Genomic DNA, 13,442 nt, shown 5'->3' with positions numbered 1-13,442 from the left:
TAAAATATCATATTAAAAAGTCAAGGTCAGCGTTGCAGACCCTCTGAAGCCGCAGGCAGGGTTGCCAGAGAAAACACAGGACGCGCAATAAAATGTGAATTTCATTTAAACAGCGGATCGTTTTGAAGTCTAAGTATGTCCCATTAAATTTGCATTTCAGGTATGATACATACTTAGACTTAAAAACAACTCTCGAAAAAAAACCCAAAAACAAAAAACAGCTCTCCGTTTATTTGAAATTCACATTTAACTGAGCGTCCCGTACCTTCACTTGCTAAATCTGGCGACCCCATCCCAGCTTGGCGTGGGGAGGGGGGGTGTGTCTGCGGAGGCGGTGACAGTGGGGGCGGGGCAAGGAGGGGCGGAGCCGAGCGCTAGGGGGCGGGGTCCGAAGGCGTGGCCAGGAGGTTGGGGAGGGGCCATGAGCTCAGGGGCGGGGCAGGAGGCGTGACCAGGGGGCTGCAGGAGGGGCGAGTCGGTGCCTGGCGCTCAGGGTCCGGGACTGAGGGGCGCCTGGGAGCCGGGGCCGGGAGCGGGCGGAGCTGGGGGCGGGGCCTGGTCTCCGGCGGTGGGGGCGGGGCCGGGCGCTGGAGGAGGGGCCGGGCGCGCGCGGCGCACGTGACGGCGGTTGCCAGGGTGAAAGGTCAGGCGCGGCGCGGCGCGGCACTCCCAACATGGCGGCGGCCGGGACGTCGGTGTCGGCGGTGAGCAGCCCGGGAGCCCCGGCGGGGTCGGAGGCCCGAGTCCGGCGCCCGCCCCCGGCGCGGCCCTCGCGGCTGCCCCCGCTGCTCGTGCTGCTGGCGGCAGCGGCGGGGCCAGGCGCGGGTGGCGCGGAGCGGCTGTACCGCGCGGGCGAGGACGCCGTGTGGGTGCTGGACAGCGGCAGCGTGCGCGGGGCCACGGCCAACAGCTCCGCCGCGTGGCTCGTGCAGTTCTACTCCTCGTGGTGCGGCCACTGCATCGGCTACGCGCCCACCTGGCGGGCCCTGGCCGGGGACGTGCGAGGTGAGGCGCGCCCCCGCGCGGGACTCGACCCCGGCCGCTCGGCCTGGCACCTGCCCTCCGGCTCGCGGCAGCCTCTCAGGCCCCTTTCCCGTTGCCCTACGAGGGCACCTCGCATAGGCCGCCGCTGGCCCGCACCCCGGGGTATATCTCCCATCTGACCGGTGAGATCTTGGGAAGTCGGTCGTCTTAAGTCAGAATGACAAGAACCCTTCTCCTCCAGCCCTCACTCCACAGCTGGGGACAGGGAGGCCTCCCCATTATCGCCTAGCTCTCCAGACCCCTAGTTTTGAGCCCCTAAGACCTTCATTAACGCCCCAGGCCTTTATCCCAGCTGTGTCCCGACGTGCACGCCATCCTCAGTAATTCCACTCCAGTGCCTAGACGACTCATTCTTTGAGGATCCCCATTCCTCTTCCAAGCTATTTTCCCTGTAAGTCCTTCTTCATCCTCTTCAGGTTTGGTTAGCTGAGCATATATAGTGGATACTCAGAGTGTCCACAACATAGATGTCCAACTGTGCTGGAGACTTCTCTATAGAAGCAGAAAAAGACCTTCAAAGCCTTTCATTGGTTGGTTCCTTGTTCATGGACGTGCAGCCTTGGATAAATCTGTCACCCACCAAACTTCTGGTCATGTTCCCACATTTTATTGATGTTTGGCACCTTTGTCATGTTGCAAATTGCTGATCGGTCACTAGGCTATTGGCCGCTCTAAACGGCAGAGTTGTAGCCAGTTAGGCGTTTTGCTGCAGCCTCCCTGCAAGCGGGCCACGCTTCAGAACGGAATGCGAATTGCTCTGAAGTGGGAGCTGGTCTCCGGCAAGAGCTGGGTTTGGCAGGGCTCTTGCTGAGGTTGAGCTGACCTCTAATTATGTATTTCAGCGGGCAAGAGAGCAACAAATTGCTAGGTTCTCTTCCTGCACTTTAGTTTTACATCCAACCCTGTTGTGATTTTTTCATATCTAGACAGACTCATAAGGAAACTTTAAAAAAGTCTAAATAGGGCTTTTGTGCGTGACTGTAAATGATTATTTTTAGATGCGTCTCCTTTTGCCTGGGGGTGTTGGGGCCTGTTGATTCTAAAGGGTCTGTTCTTTGATCTAATGTTTTCTTGAGTCCCTAGTGTTTGGCACTGGTCAGAACTGAAATCAGAGACTATGAAACGGACGTTTTACTCCTTAGTAGGTTTTTTTTTTTAAGCCTTTGCTTTGACACCAAACAGAGGACTTTCCAATTCTCTTTTGTCATTGGGCGGCGGAAACACAGGTAAATTAAAACGCGGGTCGCTCTGGCAAGACGTTTGTCACCTATTTGTGCATATTTTGATTGTTGCAGTTTAGTGTCTGAAATATAAATGTTATAAACCAGCTTTGAGTGTCGCAAACTATTTCATAGTCGAACCAGCATGTAAGGAGCCTTGAAAATTGTCCCTGGAACTCAGAAGGAAAGTTGTTTTTGGAACCGAAACTAGTAAAACCCATACCTAATGGTGTGATTAACTTAACTTAGCTAAATAAGGTTATCTTAAATGAGTTGGACATCCTACAAGTCAAAGCAGGAAGAGCAGGCCTGAGACAGGAGATGTGGCTGAGTGAGAAACAGCTGTGGCTCGGAAGACAGGGCAGGCGGGGCAGGGTGAGGGCAGCGGCGGCCAGGGGGCCCTGAGAGCCAAACTGCCTGGGGGGCTCCCGAGCACCAGCTCTGACTGGAGGCAGAGCCTTGACACTTGGGGTCCCCAGAGAGAGCTCACCTGGGGACTTGGTCGGCCCAGCCCAGGCCTGCTGGCTCAGAAGCTCTGGGCGTGAGGCCTGGCGTCCTGTCAGCACAAGCCCCAGAGGTGGAGGATTTCTGTGCTCAGGGACACTAACCCTGCAGGACAACTGCAGGGATGGGCCTGTGCCCAAAGGGGGCGGAAGCGTGGCTTATGCAGTACCCCCTCGTGGCTGTCCACACACGAGAACTCCCCGGTAAAGGAACCCGTTACTTGGCCCTGGGGTCCCACGTGACTGGCCACAGGGCCCTTCCGGTGCCTCATTTCCGCGAAATCCCCGTGGAATGCATTGGGAAGAAGTGCTCTCGCCCTCACTGAGGAGGCTGGCGCAGCCCCTCTGCCCAGCGTCTTCTTCTGGCCACGGGCCGCCACGCAGGGGAGGGGGCGCCCAGCGCCCACAGGGGCCAGTCTGAGCGCAGTCATCACTCCCGCTGTCACTGCTTTGGGCCGGCTCAGTCACTTGTGAATTGGAGTGTCCAGTGAGTCCCCGGGGCACGCAGGCCTTGGACTAGGCCTGTCAGGTGCCTCTTCCCACCCCTCTTGAAATGCAGTGTCCAGCCAGCTTGCCGCATCTGCCCCCCACCCCAGTCTCGACAGCACTGTGGCTTCTAGAAGGTGGGTGTTTACAGTACAGCCTCTACTCCCTGGCTTGAGATTGCCTGGGGGGGGTGGTCACTGAGCTAGAGGAGCACCTGCTTCCCCTGCTGTCCCCCCACGAGCGCCTCCTAAGTGGCCTCTTCCACTCGCTCAGAGTGGGTGGGGGTCTGCAGAAGGCGGGCCTCCTCCGCTCGGTAGGGCCTCTCTGTGCACAGCTTAGGGACACCTTTGTTTTCCTAAAAGGTTTGGATTGAACTTTAGCTCTTCGCTGATATTTTCAAGGTTTAAAAATAATTGTTTTTCCTTCGAAGAAGATGGCTTAACCAACAGAAGATCTGCTGTTGGGTGCCAGCTGTCCTCCCGGCGTTTATGTAGATCTGGCTCGGGCCTGTCACTTCTAAGTCCTTCGCAAAACAAAACCCTGCCGCGTCCCTGAAAACCCTTTTGCCCAGAGCTGTGGTGTTAGCTCAGCTGGTGGTGCCGCTTCCTCTTGAGGTGGGAGCTGAGACACCTGTGTGGGGGGCAGCCCGCCACCACCGAGATTTGTCAAGGCAGGGAGTGTCCCTGTCATCATCACCGGGTCCTGGTGTCTGTCCTGGCCCATCTCTCCTCCGCTCTGTCTTTGGGGAAGAGCGCCAGGGAAGCAGGGGCAGGTTTTCTGTCATTGGCCCCAGAATTCTTGATGAGAGACTCAGAGGGGCGCCCCGGAGCTGGCAGGCAGGCACCCGCCGCACACCCCTTCTCTTCCCGTCACCCACGTGTGGTCACACGGTTGAGTGGCAGGCCGGGGGCACCAGAGCCCTGACGGCTCGCTCCTGGCATCTGCGGGGACAGCCGGGCCCCTTCTTGCTGCTGGGGCTTGGTCTCACCTCCCAGTGAGCTCTTCATCACCAGCAGTCTCCTGGTCAGCATGGCCGCAGGCTTCGTGGACGTGAACTAGACCACCTGGTGTTCCCCACGGGTCATTACCTGTGCACCACAGGAGGCGGGACTGAGGGAGGAGGGGGTGCTGTTGGAACGGGAGTTCACCTGGACCCCAGAGAGGTGGGTGGGCAGGGGTGCTCCCCCTCCCTCCCCCGTCACGGGCCCAGCAAAGCTTGTCGTGGGCTCCCGCCACCAAGACTTGTCTGCAAGACCCAGACTTCATTGCGACCAGGTCCAGAGGGACACCGCCGCTGTGTGAAGCCCGCGACACTGAGTGAAGGAGCCCTGGTGGTAAATGCCGCTGGCCTGCCTGGGCTTTGCAGGCGAGTCAGGGACCTTACCCATCTTGGGGGCTTTTCCTGCCTTGCGGTGCACAGCCTCCAGCCAGCAGGAGCCTGTCCGCGTCCAGTGGGCTCACTGCAAAGCCTGCGGGACCACGTACAGTGTCAGCTTAACCACACCGGGCGAACTCGGGGGATGAAAGGACGCTGGAGACCCAGTCCCGGCCCTCTGCCCCGTGGCGAGGCTGAGGCAGAGCGCCCAACTCCAGGCTGCTCTGGGGGCTCGTGTGTAACGCGTGCTCCTTAGCGTGAGGCTTAGTTTCTGCCGAGGCCTGTGTGTCCTGGTTTGCAGCCTGAACTTGGAGCTTGTCTAAGCAGCCCTTTGCTCGTCCAGGAAGGGGTGTGTGCAGGGACCAGAGCGTCCTCCAGCAGCTGGAATGTGGGATCAGAAAGGCCAGCGTTGCCCTGACTTGCGGAGGGAGGGCGAGGAGGGCGAGGAGGCCGGGATGGAGCCGGGCCTTAAGCACCGCGCTTGGCTGCGCCCGTTCAGGCCTCGGAGGTCACTTCATCTGCATGTAATCATCTTCTAGAACCAGTTGTTGCTTGACCGTAAATCAGACTTTTATAGATGTTTTATTAGAACTTGACAAGTAACGGTGAAAAGTTTAATCCTGTTAGGTTAAGTAATATGGTTACTTGACAAGGAAACTTGAAATAAATTTTAGTCCACTGTGCATAGAAGCTTAATTGTTTCACGAGTATTTTTTAAGCCTGTGGTACTGAAAACAGACGGGCTCACGAGTGGGAGTGCGGAACGGGCGCGGGCCTCACCGCTGCTCCCTGTGGAGGCTCTGGCGGCCTCCCTGCCTCGCAGCTGGCGCGCTTCACCCCCGTGTCTAGTTGGGGGTGGCTGACGCTGTCTCGTCCTGAAAGCAGGCAATTTGCATTCGGTTTAGAGCGCTTCTCTCCTTTGTGTGGTGGGGTCCCAACAGGTGGGAGAGGCAGGAGGAGGGGAGGGTACCAGCTGAATGGGCGAAGACCCCGAAGCTCAACCTCTGAAGTGGTTTGCATTTTATTTGATAAAATAGACTGTCTCCCTTTTGTGTGGCGTGAATGCCGTCCATCTGCTGGGATACTTGCAGTGGCTGCTGGCGCCTCTATAACCGAAATTCTCCCTCATCTGCCTCCTTCCGGGCCTTCCCGCGGCTCCGTGTGAGGTGTGGGCAGGCCCCGCCCCAGGCTGCCCCCCGACGGGGTGTGCCGTCTGGAGTGGAGCCCCGGCTGCCTGTGGACGCGGGAGCCCTCGGGCCGGGCAGGGGGCTGTCCTCTGCCCGCCAGCGTGCGCCCTGCCGGAGCAGCGTCGGACTCCGGCTCTGCATTAATCCAAGTGCGTTCCCCCTCCCGTGGACCCCGTCCTTGGGGGGAGGTGCGGACAGTGAACAGAAGGCGGGCAGCACGGGCAGTGGGTTGGGGGGGTAAGTCCTGGGAAGGGGAGTGGGGCGGTGGGAGCGGCGCAGGGCAGGGCCGCTGAGCGAGGGGCCCGCCACGTAGGGGCACGGCAGGGCTGGGGCGCGCCCAGAGGGCCCAGCTCGAAAGGGGCCGGGGGAGCCGTGCTCTCCCTCCTCCTGGCCAGCAGAGGAGGAGTAGCTTTCAGCCGGGGCCGCACGACCTGCTTCCTCTGGAGGATCCCCAGCTGCTCCCTGGAGGACTGAGGGCCAGAGGCCCACTGGCCGGCGGGAGTGTCACGGGGGTGGGAGGTGCCCCACCCCGCGCCAGCTCACTTCGTGAGGGGCTGAGGGGCTCGGGGGGTGGGTTGTGGAGGGTAGTAGCGCTTGTCCTCCAGAGCGTTCAGGTGTTTGGGGGGTAGCGTCCTTTTGCGAACGGGAGGAAGGACGGCCTTCCAGGTGGAGTGCACTCTGGGGTAGATGGGGTTTGGCCCAGACTTGCCAAGTGAAACAGCTGGCAGCCCGGGGCTCTGTGGCCTCACTGTCGTGTTCGTTTCCAGGGCCCAGCTGCCGTTCCTGCCCTTGGCCAGGCACTGCCCAGTCGGGCTAGTTTTCTTCCACATCCTGCTGTTGAGACACATGTAAAACTTGGACAGAAGGTGGGACTCGTGTCCTCTCGGTGTCATGTGGCCTCATCCCCAGGTTCTGACCTTTGCTTGATGACCGTTAGTTCAGGGCTCAGACCCAGCCTCAGTGAACTCACAGACCTGACTGGGCAGAGATGCAAATCCCTTCTGTCCAGTGGGAAAGGGAACCCTGCTGGCGCTGGCCAGCTCTGTCTCAGCTGGGCTGGTGCTGGTGGCCATGTGCTTGGTCCTCTCTCACCCCGAACGGGTCCTTCAGTCACCAGGTCAAGGGCATGTGTGACACCTGTTCCCTCTGCAATGTATGAGTCATGCTCTTAGCTTTTTGAAACTTATACCCTGATACTGACTTAGGGTGGACTCAGTGTAGGGACCCCTCATGCTAGTAACTTTACCGAGCGTTCCATCTATTAGAGGCGTCCAAGGAAGGACTAGGCCAGCGTAAGTTTTTCTTAAACGTCCCACAAAGCATTTCAGCGCGGCCGGACTGCTCCTGAGGCACCGTTGCTTTTTCAGGCAACACCTCAACTTTCTTTTCTTTTTCATTTCGAAGCCACTGGCAGCTGTACCCTATTTTGAAGGGCTGGGTCTGCCTACTGGATGCCTGGGACACTTGAAGGCGCTTCGGAGGCCAAAAAACCTGAGTAGGAAGGTGTAATCTAGTCTCTGTTTTACAGCTGGGGTGACACAGGCACAAGGAGACTCCTAAGTTTCCCAGCTCCTCGAAACCTGGTGGCAGAGCGGGTGTGGGCCGGACGCTCTGCCTCCGGCCGGGTGTCCTTATGCTGTCCGGCACTGCCTGTCGCATTGGGGTGGGACACAGTGAGGCTGGGGGACCTTCGGGGTCCATTCAGGGCGGCGGCCCGGTCCCAGCTTGAAGGGATGGTGGGTGCACACTGACTCCCTCCCAGGAGGGCTCCTAGGGTGCTGCTGCATGCGGGCGCCCACCCCCAGCAAAGCCTGTTTCCCCACCCGAGCATCCCCTGCGTCAGGCCAAGAAGAAGTTTCCACCTTTTCGCTGGGAAGGTGCGAGTTGATGCTGAGCTGGACGAGGGTGACCTGCCAGTTGAGGGCGGGCTGCCCTGCCTGGAGACTTCGTAGAAAAGCACGCTTGGGCCTTCCCTGGCAGTCCAGCGGTTAAGACCCTGCGCTTCCACTGCAGAGGGCGCGGGTTTGGTCCCTGGTCGGGGAACTAGGATCCCACGTGCCATGTGGCCAAAAGCAAGGAAAAGCGAGCTCAAGGTCCGTGTGTCATGAATGTAACAGGAGGTGGGGAGGTTCCTTGCCTGGCGGTCTCCTCTGCCCTCCCGGCTACTGCCCAGAGGTCCGGCCCGGCACAGCTCCAGGGCAGAACGTCCCGCCCCCCTCAGCCATCCCGTGGGGACCTGGAGCCGCTTCCTCGCCGGTAGAGCAGGAAGGGAGACAGTCGCCTCCCAGGGTTGGCTGTGAGGCTTGCCCGGGGTCGCGAGCGGCAGAGCTGCCTTGAGAGCTGAGTCCTGAGCAGGAGGGAGGAGGTGACAGCGGCCCTCGCGGCACAGGCGCGTCGTGCGGGTCGGCCTGGCCCCGTCCGTGCGTTCCGGCCCGTGACGTGGCTGCATCCTGTGGTCGGGGTGGGGTGCCACGCTCGCGAATGGGCTCCTGCCGTCTGGGGTGGCCCACGTCTAGTGAAGAGAAGGTGTGAGATGTGTTGGGAGTACGAGGATTGTCTGTACGTTTGAGAAGGGGCCACGTTGTGCAGGGCCTTTTAAAGAAGTTGTCAGAGGAAACGGCTGCTTCATTCCACGTGTGACCGTCTGAGGGTTTGGGGGGGCGGGCGTTAGGGTGGCAGCGTCGGGGGGCGCTGAGTTGGAAGTGGGGCATGTCTTTGTCTGGAGGCAGCAGGACCAAGCGTGGAGAAGATCCTGGGGGGACCCTCCGCTTCGGTGGAGGGTGGGCCGGGCGCCTCGGGTGCGGCGTCTTCTCTGCCTGCCTGGACGGCGGGCCGCGGGCTCCGCAGCCACCGAGCCGACTGGACCTCGGGCGGAGCTCCAGGACCCTCCTGCGTAAGAGCCAGCTGCCCGCCAGGCAGGCCCCACAGCGCGTGACCTGTGAACTTGCTCCGCTTGGGAAGAGAGGCTGGCGGGGCTTCTCTTGCCCTGGCGACCGCTCCTGGGCAGGGCCAGGGATGGCCCCTGTGAGGAGGCGACGTGTGTGACACTGAGGAGGAACGTGGCCGGCCACTCAGAGGACAGCGTCCGCCCGAGGACTGCGTCCTGTGGGCTGAGAGCCGGGCACGTCGTGGTGGGGCTGGTGTCCCCGCGCTGGCCGGGCAGAGTCTCGGGCTGGGGTGGGCACCGGGCCCCGACTCGGCTCTGCAGGCCAAGCAGCCCGTGGAGCCCGCGGTTCTCGTTTGCAGTCGCGGAGCTGTTGAAGCGGGGCCGTGTGTGAAGCCGGCGCCGTGTTAGAGTTGGGAGGGCCGGCACCCGGGCCTGCGGCCTCCTCTCCCTGCGGCCGCGCGTGGCAGCCGTGCTGGGTGCTGTCTGCGGCCTCCTGCACCGGGAATCCTGGGAGGTGTGAGCTGAGGAACAGGACGCGCGGCCTGCGGTGCACAGACGCGTAACACGCGGCCCCCGCAGGTACCCTGAGGTTCCCAAGTTTTCTACATTTATTTCTATAACACATACTTATTAAGAAAAATCTGAAAAACAAAACAGTGGGCCCAAGTCCCACCGTGAAAACTGCACCCTCGTGAACGGCTTTTTCTGTCCGGGACTGGCTCCCTTGTGTGCATAATGTCAGCTCTTGAAGCAGTTTTCCATTTTCTTTCTGTCTGGGTCCTAGAGCACTTTTTTTGAAGATAGAGTGAAAGTGTGCCATGGAGATTCTCAGTAAGCCCTGAAGCCCTGTGTCTGTGCGCCGGGGAGGAGGTAGCAGGAGCGCGGTGGCGAGTACACCCACAGCCCGGCCGCCGGGGCGGAGGTGGCCCTGGGAGCCCAGCAACCTGCCAGCCGTGCATCCTGTCCTGCGTCTGGGCCTCTGCCGCACTAAGTGGATGAGAGTATTAACTGTTCTTCCTCAGGTCCTTGTAATTGGAGACTGCAGGAAGATGTGACCTGTGATTTGGGAGGGCTCTGTGATTTTTGTTTTCCATCCATTTAAATGGCCTCAAGATGAACCGGTTTCACTGAGGCCACGTTAAGTGCAACACTATTCGGTCATTGACTGTGAAAGCAGAACTTTGGTTTTGTTTTTTGTTTTCTTACTTGATTCTTTGCGTTATATTAACGTCGGTAAATATTCTGTATAATTACAGAGGAAAAGGCATGTTTTTTTATAAGATTTTTTTTTAATGTGGGCCGTTTTTGAAATCTTTACTGAGTTTGTTACAATATTGCTTCTATTCTGTGTTTTGGTTTTTGGCCCTGAGGCATGTGGGATCTTAGCTCCCCGACCAGGGATCGAACCTGCACCCCCTGCATTGGAAGGTGAAATCTTAACCACTGGACCGCCAGGGAAGTCCCAAAGGCATGTATTTTTAAGCAAAAGTAGTGTATGAGGTGGAAAAAAAAAGTAATGATTGAATTGCCGGTATGTAGAAGCCGTCATGTTTGCATAATACTTAGCGATGGGCAGTATTTTCTCTCTCCTTCCAGGCGTGCTTTTAATACAACCTCTGGAGTATCAGGTCGTAGCAACACTCAGAGAAAACCCGTTTGGTGTGATTTATAACCTGATGACTAGTTTAGTTGGGCGGTGTCTGTCGGAACTCACCAGCGCCTCAGGGATGGACCGTTGTCAGTTCCCACTCAGAAGTCACATGGTGCAGACGGCAGCTAGCGGGACTCGCCCCGTCCCTGGCCCGTCCCCTCCGGCCCGTCCTGCCGGGGTGCTTCTCTGCTCCTCTGTGTGTCTGCAGAGGCCGCCAGCTCATCTTGCTTCCCCTGCAGCCCATCCCCCTGTAGGCAAGGAGCCAGGAAACATTTGGGAATCTTACCGTCCCAGAGGAAGGGAGCAAATCTTTAAAGGGAAAACCTCCCTGGAGGATGTTGGGGAGACCGCTCCTTGGAAGCTGGTGACCGAAGGGACGAGCTCCGCCCTTACCGCTGGGTGAGCCGCGCCTCAGGGTCTCCAGGGCACAGCTTCGTCTGTACAAACTGCCCCCGCCCGCCGTCTGGCCTGCAGTGGGCGGGGGAGGGGAGGTGTCAGCAAGAAGGAAGGCAGCCAGAGGTCACCCATCTCCTGTTGGAAGGATGCCACACCACCTGGGAACTGTTCTCCCCCAAAGCTGAGATCTAGGTCCGCGTGTTTACAGAAAACCCCGGGGGCAGGGGGCACTCACAAAATCCAGATGGTGGGAGACCGCGGGTGTAGAAGACGGGCCTTGTTTGGACACGATTTAAACAAAGTAAGCAAAACTGGGACAGTTAGGAAGATTGGACTCCCGACCAGATGTTTGTCGCTGCTGAAGCACGTTGGTCTGAGCTGGTGTGGCGCCCGGAGGACGCTTGTGCTGGGAAAGCAGCTCTTCCCTTTCGGAGGCGCGGGGTCGGCTATGTTGAAACGACTGGCTGGCGGAGGCCCACTTGGCACCGCTGGGAAGGGGCTCAGGGTTTGAGTGAAACAGGACTCAACTGTGAGCTGGTTAAGTGTTGATATTAAAGGTAGGAAAAAAGATATTTGAAACCGCTCCTTTTCTACTCCCGAGAATGGCAGCAGTGTCTGAGGGTGTGGGAAGGGCCTCGGGGAAAGGGTTCGGAACCACTTCCTTGGTGTTTGCACACAGCTAGCTGTGTCTCTGGCCTGAAAGACCGGGGGCCAGACGCTGCCGGCCTTTCCTTTCGTTCGAGTGAGTACACGGGAACGTTCTGGCTAAATGGCCTGGACCACGTGCGTCCAGTTAAACTGTAAACACTGGCTCGGTGTCCCTGACGGAGGGCCGGCCACGGGCTGATGGCAGCCCTCTGTTCCCAGCGCTCTCACCCGTCTCGGGGTCGTTTAATTAGGAGACCGAGGAGGCCGCGGGGCGATTTGCAGGTTAGGCAACAGCGCTGATGAGGGTCCCATCCTCTTTCCCAGCTCAGCTCAGGACTGTCCCGAGCGTGGACGGGCTTGCGGAATGGCCCGCGAGGCTGCGGGCCTGGGTGGACCGTGGGGACGGGCCCGCGCTGACGGTCTCACTCCTGCTTTTCAGACTGGGCCGCTGCCATCCGAGTCGCCGCCCTGGACTGTGCGGAAGAGAAGAACCACGAGGTGTGCCGCGCCTACGAGATCCACTTCTACCCCACCTTCCGGGTGAGAACCTCCTCCCTGCGCGTGGCGGCGGCTTTAGGTTGAAACCCACCAGCTGTGTAATTGCTGCGCTTTCAGCATTTGGGGCGGGCGTCTTGAAACGTGGGGGGTTCTGTTTGCAGAGGGGCGCCTCTCCTCCCACCCTGCTGGGTTGCCCGTGTCGTGGTGGGACGGTACCCGCAGCTCCTGCTTTCACCCAGCGAGGGGAGGTGGGTGAGGCCTGCGGGTGGGGGAATGGCCGGGGGCTGCCCTGAGAGCCGGTCTGAAGCCCCCAGGTGTCGGTGTGCGGCGGCGATGGGTCTGGGAGCCGGCGTGTGGCCGGCCTGCCCGGCCGTGTGCCTGCACGGCTGTCCCTCACACAGGCCTGTCCCTGTCTCTCCCACTAGGGGGCGGGCTGGAAGCTGAGAAGCAGACCCAGGTCTGTGTGCGCACGTGTGCGGTCCCTCGCCTGCACCCGAGCGCATCACGGTGACTTTACATCTCAGGGAACATGCTGAGCTTTTGGAAGTGACCTCTGAGAAGCTTGGAGACCCCCCAGCCTCTCAGCCCTCACATCCCACGCTCTCTATTGTGCAGCGTCAGATGCTTCTCCTCTAAGTGTTGACCTGGTGACAGCCGTGCATCCGTCTCCTGGCTGGGCCATGCCCACTGGTCGGCCTGGTGCCCCAGCCCCACCAGAGTCACCCTCCCCTTGAGCCCCGTGTCGAAATGTGTTACTCTTTTATTTTCCGTCTTATTTTGTTTCAGCTTTACACACAGGGCTCTGTGTGCTGTGTGTGAGCTTCGGGCCGCCTCTTTCCTAACAGGACGTTGCTAGAATCACCCGCACGCTGGGTGGGGCTGGGCTCCGCCAGCAGCACGGTTTACCGCCACGGGCCCTGAGCTGCCGGGCACTCGTGTGTGTGTCCTGTGCCGCCTGGCGCCGGCCTGGAGTGCGGTGCTGGGCCTTCCCTGCTGACGGGTGACAGGGAGTGATCACTACTCTGCGGGTGGCCCTGTCTGTTGGTGTCATTTGCCCGTTTTCCTCTCCCCCGTGTGTGCTTTTCTGACTGATTTACAGGAGTCCTGTGTCTTCCTGACACTCGCCCTCCTTCAGCTATGCGTGTCCGGGGGTGTCAGCACCCAGCCTGTCACTGTTTCCACTGTCTTTACTGTGTCTTTTAACGAAGAAAGTTTTTAATTTTGATGTAAAGTCCTTTTGTTCTGCTCAAAGACACTTGATATAGTGCCTGCCCTCGTCCCTAGGAGTTTTTGTGTCGTTGAGCGGACATACCGCGAACATGTAGCACCAGGAGCCTTTAGGGGATGCGCCGTCTGCCAGAGCTCCGGCCCTGTTGGGGCAGAAAATGTAAAGAGCGGGGTTCCGCTTGGCACTGAGCAGCCGCTCGTGAGTCTGGAGGGAAACACTGGCGTCCACAGAAACACACAGAAATGTGGTTCGTCGTCAGTCAACGTCACGTGTCTGGAACAAAGGGACTAAAGCTCTCAAAGACGATGGTCGTTTTGTT

The 13,442-nt window shown here is 59.3% G+C and overlaps 1 protein-coding gene across 1 annotated transcript in view; it reads left to right on the top strand.

Annotated features, from left to right (window-relative positions):
- The first annotated feature begins 490 nt into the window (after positions 1 to 490).
- QSOX2 (quiescin sulfhydryl oxidase 2) overlaps positions 491 to 13,442 on the top strand; it is a 29,211-nt gene continuing 16,259 nt past the window's right edge. The window contains exons 1-2 of the mRNA XM_079927621.1: positions 491 to 1,005; positions 11,837 to 11,937. Coding sequence (XP_079783747.1) covers positions 675 to 1,005; positions 11,837 to 11,937 — 432 coding nt within the window. The 5' untranslated portion in view covers positions 491 to 674. The remainder of the gene's footprint in view (positions 1,006 to 11,836; positions 11,938 to 13,442) is intronic.

Source organism: Stenella coeruleoalba (assembly GCF_951394435.1).
Source record: "Stenella coeruleoalba genome assembly, chromosome: 7".
NCBI lineage: Eukaryota > Metazoa > Chordata > Mammalia > Artiodactyla > Delphinidae > Stenella > Stenella coeruleoalba.
This window is presented reverse-complemented; position numbering and strand designations above follow the sequence as displayed.